General features: G+C 35.3%; 1 protein-coding gene across 1 annotated transcript in view; it reads right to left on the reverse strand.

Annotated features, from left to right (window-relative positions):
* PPP2R2D (protein phosphatase 2 regulatory subunit Bdelta) overlaps window positions 1–12189 on the reverse strand; it is a 44734-nt gene that overhangs the window by 2983 nt on the left and 29562 nt on the right. Inside the window, exons 6-9 of the mRNA XM_015812383.1 lie at window positions 10541–10718; window positions 6360–6524; window positions 2752–2921; window positions 2570–2661 (exon numbers count right to left, since the gene is read on the reverse strand). Of these exons, the coding sequence (XP_015667869.1) occupies window positions 2570–2661; window positions 2752–2921; window positions 6360–6524; window positions 10541–10718 (605 nt within the window). The remainder of the gene's footprint in view (window positions 1–2569; window positions 2662–2751; window positions 2922–6359; window positions 6525–10540; window positions 10719–12189) is intronic.

The raw sequence follows: 12189 nt of genomic DNA on the forward strand, positions 1-12189 counted from the left end.
TGTGCCAGACTCTATTGTAACGGATTGCACTTTTTTGGCTCAATTATTCAGCTAAACATTATTCCACCTGTTCTAGTAGATTGCTAACTGAAAGATCAGATTTGTAGTTTGATGTTATTCACTGATCATTTGTGTCACCAATTGTACAACTGATTTCTGTAGTTTAAATATATACTATCAAAATAGCTAATTATGCAAATTACAACTTCTTGGAGCACTTTATGGATACAGGTGTCAGGACTGGAAAGGTTACCAACATTTAACTGTGCCTTGAGATAGAATAAGTTGAGGTTAGCCTTTCCCCTGCCCTCCAAAATGCAGTTTTGGCGAGCAGCACCTTTTCCCCCATGGCCATAATGCCACTTCCAGAGAGAATGCCACTTCCAGAGAGATCTAATGTAAACTGAACTCTAGTTAAATGTTTTATACAGCTCCTGGTGAAGACCACTTTTTATTCTCCCAGGCTTTATAAGCTTTATCATTAAACTGTGGTTCAGCACTACTGTAGCTGTCAGATTGGGTCCCTCTCAAAACTAGCTGTTTTGTCATACTGCTGTAATCTTTAAACATTCCGCTCTTGTTTTTAAAGGATGTTCAGTTTTATGGCTGTGTTTTCTTAGATTTAAATTGAATTTTATGCAATTATGATGTTACCTAGATGCTGTCATTCCTTAATATATCATTGCCATATTTCATGTTCTCCTCAATGTATAGGCCACTTTATACAACAGCACTTTTTGATAATTTAGGCAGAGGAGCCAGGACTCAAAATTACAGTCATCCATTCTCCGTTTTAAGTGGCTGGGGTAGGTTTTTAAAAACTAAAATAATGTCCAGAATCCTTTTAAGGCTTAACACTATTTTCTGTATAAAACAGATCTGAGAAATCCTGCCACTGTTATTTAAGGGTCTGCTGTGGCATTTCTGTAGTGCCAGTTTGGGTGTTGCGGCATTAAATATATCTAGAATGGTGTGTTTAAAGCAGAATGCACTTAATACATGGTTAAATAAGTGGTCTGCTGCATACATTGCTTTCAAATATAGATTTCTAAAAATATATTTATGGCTTATCTGGGACAATACTGTACATTCTGGCTGCCAGCAGTTCTCTGGGTTAACAGAGAGGTTATTTCTGGCACAGTATTTTTCAAACGGTAGGTAAATGCAGAAATTTTATATGTGGTGACTATCATTTGCCATGTGTACATCCCATATTTAAAGCTGTTGCCTCTAAAATCCCATTCCATTAATACATACAATATTATTTGATCAGCTAACAGGAACTGATCCTGGCATTTATTTCATGCAATGTGAAGAACATGTCTCATTACTTAACAATAATTCTGCTTATGGCAACATTATTTGTTTGAATTATATTTATATTAGGCCCTTTAAGGCCATTATTAAGATACCTTGCAGTAAAACATTAACAACATTTAAAGCTGCACAGATTTTGGATAGGGCAATTTGATTTACTGAAAATTCATTAAAATCATTCTAGAGAAGTAGTTCTCTTATCAGAACTACTGAACCAGTGCAACATATAGAAGTGAACTGAACTCTTTGAAAAGGGCCAGTCATTCAATGACTTTGGGAGGATCTGAAACAATGCTGCAACTTTGTTCTCATATATTTACAACACAAAGGAGGAGTTTAGTGGTGCAATAGATTCCTCTCATACCAAAAATCTGACCAATTAATTTTATGATCTTGGAAAAATCTACCTATTGGAATTCTTGGGGTGGGAAAGTATCCTGCTTTTTGTTTCTGCTCTACTGTTTGTGTCTTGCTTTGCTGCTACAATCTGAACAGGTTTATGGGGATGGAGGAGGGAGAAGAAATTAAAAAAAAATCTTTTATTTCTTTGAACTCACCCAAATCTTATTTAAATTTTCTGACATTTGCAGTAGAGCATTTATTATATCAGCAGTTTCAGTCTCTCTTTTCATTCTCTTCAGGAGGACAAACCTTGTTTTCTGTGTGTTTATTTGTTTTAAGCCTTGCACAATTGGTTCACCACATAAAATCATCTAGCTCACATCCCCAAAAGAAATAGAGGGAGCAAGAGAGGGAGAGATACTCGCCGCTCCTTATTTTGGCAACTAACTAACTCCCACGGATAAAGATGGGGAATCAAGTTCCTTGGTAATGGTGGCAGTAGTGGCATGGTCTCTCTTCTCTTCTCATAAGAAGTTTGCTGAAATTTAAAATGTCTACCATACTTCAATTTTCATCTCATTAAAAACAAAGTTTAAGACATATTTATGCCTTCAAAGGGTGAATTCAGATCCAATCAAACGATCTGCAAATCTCAAAGTGGATCAGGGTTATGAATACACATCTGGAGGCACCTTTATTAATTTATTATACATGCTATTGTGTTATCATCAGAGTCAGAGCAGAGTTTCCAAATGTTGGCCTTTTGAATGGACTAGCAAATTCTGGATAATCCACTATTATACTGTAAGTATCTTAAAGTGAACTGTATCTCTTCATTCTTGCTGCAGTTAAACAATATAGCCATTTTCAATATTCAGGAAAACTTTGGAAATATATAAATCAGACTTACCTATCAGAACCATTCCAGCAGCACTCAAATTTGTCAAAGATGCAGTCGTTCTCATACAGGGAACAGAGTTTGCTCCGAAGATATTCATGAACCTTAAAATACACAAGTGCAGAGCAATATGAGGAGGTTTTCCATTCCAGAGTTATACATTTTTTCCTTTTTTTAAAGCGTGGACACTATACCTGGTAGGTCTCTACTGGCCTGTTTTCCATATTCAGATCCCATACTTTAACTGAAAGATAGTCCCGGGTCATCATATATCGGCCGCTGTGACTGAATTTTACATCTGATATTGAAGATATTATTTCTGAAAAGAATGATCTGCTGCTGGGATCTTCAGGCTCCTCAAAGACTGAAAATTACAATATAGGAATGAAAACTATTAATAATTATGTAGATGAACATTGTTACCTTTTCAATAAATTTAGCCTTAGCTAAAGCAGCAATTTCCAGATAGTATGCCTTGAGAGTGACTGAAATATAACTTGAAGGCCAGAGCAGCTTGACAATGAGATAGATGGCATATAAATTTAATAAATTAAAAGCAATGTCCATTCTCTGCCTGTTAGAATGGATTTTGTATATACACACATACTTATATGTTGCTCTACATTAATATTTCTTAAATTGTGGTCCTAAGATCCTGGGGGGCTCCCTCAAGATCCTGTCAGGTTTTCATGAAATGAATATTAATTACCAACCTGTTGAAAAATATTACAACATTGAAATCCAATCAAGCAATTGTCAGAAGAGGTAGAAGCAACTGCGTCAATTGTAATTTTTAATATAATAAACATAGATAAACATAATCTATAAAACAAAAACTCTTTTGGGTCCACCATAATTTTTTAAAGTGGCAAAGGGTCCTAAATAAAAAGATTTTTAAGGAACACAGCTCTACAGTAGAGGCCCCCATCCTTTCTGGCTTGGTGGACCAGTGGCCGGTGTGTGTGTGTGGGGGAAGGGATGGTTCTATTGTGCAGCAGGTGCTTCATGTGCAAATGCCCACTGCTCACGCAAGTGGAGTTGCACCCGCCACTTGCGTGGCCCGATTCCAAACAGGCCGCAGCCTAGGCGTTGAGGACCCTTGCTCTGCAAGATGCTGTCTATCCTACTAGGTTGACTGGCATAACTTCTGAGTAGGATGGCACTCTTCCATATTTGTATTTTCTAATAACATATATTAAGACAGAAAATACTCCAAAGATAAAAGATCTAATACTTTGCAATATTCTAGTTTCTCATTTATTGATTTTATTAATCTAAGGCAGGGGTGTCAAACTGCCGGCCCATGGGCCGGACGCATCACGTGGAAGCCGCGCCCACCCCATTGTCGGCATTGGCAAAACCGGCCCGATATGTTGCGCGACGTCACGAGTTTGACATGCCTGATCTAAGACAACCAAACAAGCCAAATTGTATGGGGCACTATAGAATCTTTTTACAGGTACCAGGACAGGTGATTGTGAACAACTATTTGTGCTCAAATTTTTTATTTTTTAAAGAGATTGAAGTTTTAATTTTTTCCTTGCTAATCCTAATGTGGTTTACCTTCCGAGTTTTACGGTTATTTCCTTAGTCATACATAGATAGTGTTGCTTTTGCTAATCTATGCTGGTCTCCAATTTATAAACATATTTATATTTAAATATTCAACAAACAATATTCTTCCCAATCAATGGCTTCAGGCACTTGAACAATGTAAAACCAATCAACAGTAAAATATAATTCACCGATTAGAAGTACATAACAGTGATTTTATCTTTTAAATTGCTGTTTTGAATCACAAGGTTGAGGTGGTAGCCATATAAATGGAAACAAATAAAAATAAATAAAACATAAGAACAGGTTTAAATATCTTGGGTAAAATTATAAATTTTAAATCCCCTTCTCAACTCTGCCTAGAAAAGGGCCACATTTAATTTAAAATGTTGTTCCATATCCTAATTCCCCATGATAAAGAAAATTAAAAGCTATCGATATTAAATATACTTAAGATTGGATCAGTAAGAATTGGTCTGCTAACAACCTAATAGCTGAGGCTGGAGTTTATGGGAATAAACCATCTAGCAATCACTGTACAAGTCTTTGTACAATGTAAGCATCTGGGACCTGAAAATCAACTAGTGCTATCAGGAAAACAGCACAATCCTAGGAGTTCCCTCTTGTTTGCTCATATGGTTTATTATAAACAGTTGTAATCAGAAAACAAATTATTTTCAAAATGTGACTTCCTAAGTAAAGCACTATTAAAATTATCAATGAATAATCATGAAATATTTTATTTGCTGGAAACTACATTGAACCACATGTTGAGAACTCTAACTTTCTATTTGCATTTAATTATGAAAGCAGTCATTTCAGGCTTTCATAAGCAGAATTATCTAATAATAAGAAAATAATTTAAAATGCTTCAAGATACTACCTGGCAAACCAATCCAATAAGGTGGGGAAAGAGAATCTTTCCCGGAGGATCCTCCACTTCCTGAGTTCTGCTGTGCTCATGCCAGCTAGGGCAGAAGAGAGGGTTGCAGCTTTTACCTTTGTAAAAATATACCTTGCCAATTGGTCTTTTTTTTTTTTTAAACCCTCTTCCCACTACATTCCCCAAGGGAAAGCAAGCAATTTACAGCAGCTCCAGAGGCTGATATAGTTTCCCATTCACTCCAGAAGTATGCCTGGAAAATGTAGGGAATTTGGATCAATTGGATCCAAAGCCTTCCCCAGTCAAGCCCTAACATTCCTCGGGAACCTTACCGCAGAAACAGTCATGACATACCATTCATGACAGGATGATTTTCCGTTGAAGGTTAGTGCAAAATCTCCCTTTACCCATCCATGAAACCACTGAATTGTGGCCTAAATCATCCCAAAGGTAGATAACCTTCTCTAATTTCTCATGCTGTTCATGTGTCAAATAATTTTACATCATAATTATAACGGCTTTGTTATTTAATTTGCATTTTATTCCTAGCCACTCTGAGTACTGTTTCTGGGAGTGAGATGAATGCAAATGAAGTTATCATAGTTTTTTCTATACCGGTACAAGCTTCTCAGGAGCCTATGTCCATTTTTTTAAATAACACCAGATTAGGAGCAACAATACTTACTATGACTAAACATTAAGCTGGAAAAAAAATGATCCAACCCCCAAACTAATGGCTACCACAATTATTTTTTCTCTCAATATCTAACCTACAAATTGCAACTGAGTATTAGTATTTCTCAAACCTAGTTACAATTGCAGCCTTTAATAACTGAATTCTTTTTAAAAAATATATTAGGGAGAGTTTCCAATTGAATATTTTAAAAAATTAGCACACTCAAAACATTCCTTCAGGATGTGGGATGTTTGAGTTTAGAAATGTTTCCACACAAATCCAACACATTAGAAAACAGATTTGTAATGAAAGATTTTGTCTGTCAACTTAATTAGTTATAGTCATTACTGAAAGAGGCTATGTTCTACCAACCCAACTGATGTAGCAAAAATATACTGAAACTTCTCAAAACACTATTTCTGAAAAATACCAACTAGTTAAGATAGGATTGCCAAATATTGAGCAGCTATATTTTATAAATGGGCAAACTAAATTATATTAGTCATGTCTCACACTTTAGCCTTCCTTAATAATTATCTAAAATAGGTTGATTTTCTAGTCTTTAAAATGTAATTCTTTCACTGTAGGATATTGAAAAGTTCTTTACTGGCTATTATTTAGTACTTATTCACAAAAATGAACATACCCATTTCATTTCCGAATATGCTTTATAAAACCTAACTACTTACATTTTGAATGTCTATCACAAAGGGCTGAAGAACGCATATCACAGAGCCGAATAGTTCCTTTGCTACTGCTGTAGACAAACACATTACAATGATGAGGATGAAACTCTGCAGCAGTTATCACCTCTGTTAATTCCTCCATATTAGCAGGCTTTATGTCTACAATATCTGAAAGTTGCTTGTAAAGGTTAATATTGATTTGGTTATCCCAAAATCCAATTTTACAGAAGAGAAACATTATGAAATCTTTAAATAAAATTCTGTTGCAACATTCAGAATTTTTATCTGTGGCATTTAATTTAGTTTCTAAAACAGTTAAATTTCAGAACAGCTTTATAAAAATGTTTATCATTTACTGACGTAATTTTAACTGTTTAGCATTTCAGATATGTAGAATTCAAGGACCTCATAACAAAAGTATGCTGTTCTCTAGTTTCACTTTCACTGTGCAATTATGTTAAATGAACTTAATACTTTATATGAGGCTTGTAATTTATGAACAAGTCAACAGACACTTTATGTTCAAGGGGTCAGAAGAATTCATACTGATCTTTGAGTGTAGCCAATCTATTGAATTTTCAGTAAACAGATTTATAGAATCATGATTTTGTGCTGTCAAGTCAGTGTTGACTCCATTAGCAATCACAAAGGTTATCTCCACAATGATGTGCCTCTAATCTGGTTCTTCAGGTCTTCCAGTTTTTCACTTGTTGCTACTGTGAGTCCATCCATTTTGCTGCTGCCATCCTCTTCTTTTTCCTTCCAACATTAGAGTTTTTTCAGAAAGCTAGGTCTTTACATAATATGGTCAAAGCATGATGATTCAATTCTGGTTGTGTGTGTCATGCTCAAGTGAGAACTCTAGATTGATTAGTTGGATGATCCATTTGTTTTCTTGGCTCTCTGTAGTATCCATAGGAGTCTTTTCCAAAACCAGATTTCAAAACTGTTAATAACCTTTGTCTTTGAAGTCCCACTTTAGTTTCCATAGTGTCACAAGGAAAACCTGCCCAATTCTGATCTTTGTAAGTATAAAACATCACACCATCTGAATAACTTTTCCAAGGCCTTCATGGTTGCTCTTCCAAGTGTTAGTCTGTGGCCGAATTCTTCACTTTTTCCTTTACTAACAATCCTAAAAGGTAGAAGATTTCTAACACTTTGACATCTTCATTGTCAACTCTAAGGTTGTTTTTTTCCAAGTTGTTTATTAATTTTACAATATTACATTTACATATTTGAAAAGTAGTGTGGCGGCTGAGCACAGTAATTCCATTACATTTGAATATCATCAGTACAAATCTCAAAGTATTACAACAACTAATTTCCTCTCTTTCCCCCATAATATCTACTGTCATATTCGAACCAATACAGTTCTTATTCTATCAATCAAAACAAAAAGTACCTTTCTAATATTCGTCTTCAGTCTATACATATCTTAATTAATTTGACATTCCACCTTTTAGACAATAACCTAGTAAGTTTTTCTTAACTTTAATTTCTCATTGATATTTAAGTTTAACGTTTAATCTTTATCATTTCCAGATTTTAAATGATCTCAATTTCTAAGTCTTATATCTCACATTTGGGGCTAATAATTTTTTCTCTTTTCTTCCTTCTGCTTCCTTCCTTTCCAGAAAGAAAAAAAATAAAAAAATAAAAAGAAAACCACCAGCATTTGTACCAGAAACCCATATACAAAATTAATTATTAGTATTTATACTTCTACGTTTTACTTAACCTTTGTCTCAACTCATAACAATATCTTAAATTCAAATCTTAGTTATTTATAAACATTTAAACTTTTAGCCAATCAGTGACCTGATGGTTAATTTTCCCTTGATATTTTAATTTAACATTTAACATTTATTTTTTTCCAGATTTTTAATTAAACACAATTCCTTTATCACAATTCCTCATACATTCTAATATTTAAAATACACACCTTGTATATAAATTCTACCATCTATCTTACCAATCTAATAAGACAGTATATTATTTCAATATATTTCTAGATTTTATATGACCAAAATTTTCTTTATCTCAAATCGTTACAATATCTCGTGTTCAGAATACATATTCTATCCATTTAGATATATTCTATTTTAGATCTCATGTATAGATCAAAACCCCAATCTTTTTAAATCTTATTCTAGCTTTTTTTCTCTGCCAGGTCATTTTTCATATCTTTGCCTTTAAATCATCAAAAAAAATCTCCTTGTATTGTGGCTATTGTTTGATGTTGATAAGAGCATCCAGTTGATGTTTTCTTAAGAGGATTGGTTGATTTAGCCATCCCGAAGTATTTATCTTCTCTTTCATCTGTTTTTCTTTTTTATCTTCAAATTCCTTCTGGTTTATAAGAAAAGTCCTTTCCTTGTTCTCTATTATCAGTTTCTTTTTTGTGTTTTCCATTGTCTGTATTTGTTGAGTATCTAAGTCTTCTGTCATAGCATTTGGTTGTTTCACTTTCTCTATAGAATTCTGTATAGATAATTTTTTGGTTGAAGTCATAGTTTGAGTTTACATATCCAGACTTATACATAGAGTTTGGATCATCGCTTTTAATATACAAAGAATTTGTTCCTGTACTTCCTCTGTAGAAGAAATCCATTCCTGTTCTTCCATTGTAGTAAACTCAAAAAAATAAATAAATAAATTTACAGTCAAAGTCCACCAAATGAGGAGTTGAGCTGAGTTTTTTTGCAGATGGTGTTTCAAGCTTGCTTTATATCTTATCTATTTTCAAAGCTGTCAACAAGTCTCTTGAAGAATGGCAGGTTATGTTTCAGAGTTAGTTGGATCTTTTTAGTCCCCCCCCTCTATTTTAAGGGGAAAAACCCCTAAATCTTCAACAGTAATTAGAGTGAAAATCAGAAAAAAAAATAGAGTAGAAAGTTACAAATCTTATAATCCACCAATTTTAGGAAATAGAATTCCAATTAGGATCCCAGTTTAAACTCCCGAGTGGTTAATTGCCGGTTTCTGGAGGGAGGGCTAGAATCCCCCTTCCCTCACCACAGGGGGGAAAAGTACTTTAGCAGCTTATGCAGGTAATTAAGTAATTAGGATGTAAGAGAGGCAAACCTCACCCAGTCCTGTCCTCGCTGCTTTGAAGTTGCCAGGTGGTAATGTGACTTCAGCTGTTAGCAGCCTAGGGACGAGCCATATTTCTATGGCCGGTCCTTTCGTCCGCTGGTTTGGAGGAATCGCCTGCTCTGACGGGAGAGTTGCTGCTGTCCCGGGATCCAGTGAAAGCCCCTCCTTGCTGGTCGCCTCTTCGAGGCGACTTTCAGCCCTTTTCAGGGCCCCCCAGTGATGTGAAACTGAACGGGGGAGAGAGAGCAAGTCTCCCAGCCGTCGATGGCGGCTGCGTCTCTAAGGTTGTTTTTTGTACCCACTGTCAAGTTAGGTCTTCTTTATATTTAATTTTAATACCGTCTTTTTCATTATTTTCCTGCACATTTATTACTAGAACTTATAGATCCCTTGCATTTTTGGCTATCAGAGTAGGGCATCAGCACAATACAGGCTTACTGATGTTTCTTCCTCCAAATTTAAAACTGCCTTATTCTTCTTTTAATTCAATTTTCTTTAATGGATATTCAGCCTATAGGTTGAAAAGATAAGGGCAAAGTATGAAGCCTTGCTTTACTCCTTTGCCAAACCCCAAGCTGTTTCAGTGTGCTCTGTTCATTCCGTAGCTTCCTGACCTGTATATAGTTTTTGCATGAGGACCATAAGATGTTCTGAGATTTCCATTCTTCCAAGCACATTCCACAACTTGACATGACTGACACAACTAAAGGCTTTCTGTAATCAATGAGGCAGATACTGAGTTCTTATTGGTATTCTTTGGCTTTCTCAATGATCCAGTGTGCATCAGCTGTAAAGATATGCAATATACCCAGTGAAGTCAATAAATATGGTCACTTTTCTTTGCAGTGTGTCATGAGAAAGGTATGCCACTGCCTTTTAGGATGTCCTTCGATTTTCTGCTCTAGTCTACAAATGCTGATTCTTGGTGATCTAATTTAATTTAAACACTAACCAGTTCTGCTTAGATTCTGTGACAAGACAAGATCAGTCAGGTGCTGCCACCTGCTGAGACATAACCGGGTATTAAACAATAACTATTTCTCTCTATTATATTTATACACATTTTCCTTACTTAAAAAGGATACTAAAACTTCTATCTGTGATTTCTAAATGCCACAGGTTGATTCTTAGGTCATCTGCAGAAAGGTATGTTTCATGATCACTATTTACTGAAATAGAGTTTATGTGATATGTGTGTGCATTTGCAAATATCCTTCGGGGACTTGCTTCTACCATGAGATCCATGGGTTTCAATATTGGCACCTAAAAATTGAGAAAAAGATATTAATTTGTAATTTTAAATTAGTCTGATAGTATTTAAAGCAGAAACAATTTTAAAAATTTTAATTACAAGGTACCTTGTTCATACAGCACAATCTATGTCCTCATGGAAATAAATTCAATAGAATGTTATTTTATTTTTTTGCAAATACTTGCTGCCTAGTATAACACTGAGTTCTAGTACTAAATGCTGTCATTCCAGGGAAGTTTCAAATTAAAATGCCTTGCAATCACAAATTGATATTAAATTCATTAAAATTAGTAATAAGTGTCTGAAGTATCAATAGCATCTAGAAAGAAACAAGCATGCTAACACTCTTTGCTAAAAAGGTGTATCTGTTTCTGTGCTTTCTAAAAATTATAAATCAAGAGATAACACTGTATAATTACAATAATATACTTTATAAAGCTATCATCTGGGCTTTTCGCATGCTCAGCATCTAGTATCCAACTTAGTGTAATTTACAAGCGTCATCATCTCAAAAACAGATTGTTAAATATAATAAATAGAAGACAATCTTGAATTTAAGATGATCCAACTCACCACCTCCTTGTTGCAATTTTTTTTTAAAAAAACAACAACCCTGTCTGCCTCCTTTATCTTATTGTCAGGGAATCCAAAACATCCCTATCACTTTACAGGAAAATGATTGGGGTGGGGGTGGGGGTGGAGGAGGCAGGGAGTTGTCTTCTTTTCAGATAGAGACAATATAAGAATATTGCCTATTGAGGACACAGAAAATAGATCCTGCCAATGAAAGCTGCCCAGAGTCACCTTACAGGGGAGATGGGCTTCATAAAGAAGGAAGGAAGGAAGGAAGGAAGGAAGGAAGGAAGGAAGGAAGGAAGGAAGGAAGGAAGGAAGGAAGGAAGGAAGGAAGGAAGGATCCTGCAAAAAGTACAGTAATAGTTTACTTCTTTATAATTCAAGAATTAGCAAACACAGTAAAAAAATTCCAAAATAATTACATTAACTGACATACACTACTCAAACTAAAATGAAACCTAACTTTCATATAGCATTAAAATATTCTGCATCAAGCAGCGGATATTATTCATTATAATAGATTCGTTATTTCAAATACTATTTTTCTTTAAAGCCTTTTTATGGAGCAGGACAGTTTATTTCAGAAGTCTTACATTAAAGGAATATAGGAAAACAAAACCAGACCATCCAGATTAGGCTTGTCTATCTATACTAGGCAGTGGGTACCTGTTAGGGTATATATAATATAGAGATTGGGGGACAGATATGGGGCACTGTTATGCGGTGGTTCTCCTCCTTCCTCACCGACCGTACGCAGTCTGTATTGGCAGGGGGACAGAGGTCGACCCCAAGGCCCCTAACTTGTGGGGTCCCACAAGGGTCGGTCCTCTCTCCCCTTTTGTTCAATATTTATGTGAAGCCGCTGGGAGAGATCATCCGTGGCTTTGGGGTGGATTTCCATCAGTA

This window comes from Protobothrops mucrosquamatus, unplaced genomic scaffold (genome assembly GCF_001527695.2).
Source record: "Protobothrops mucrosquamatus isolate PMUCROS unplaced genomic scaffold, P.Mucros_1.0 scaffold80, whole genome shotgun sequence".
Taxonomy (NCBI): Eukaryota; Metazoa; Chordata; class Lepidosauria; order Squamata; family Viperidae; genus Protobothrops; species Protobothrops mucrosquamatus.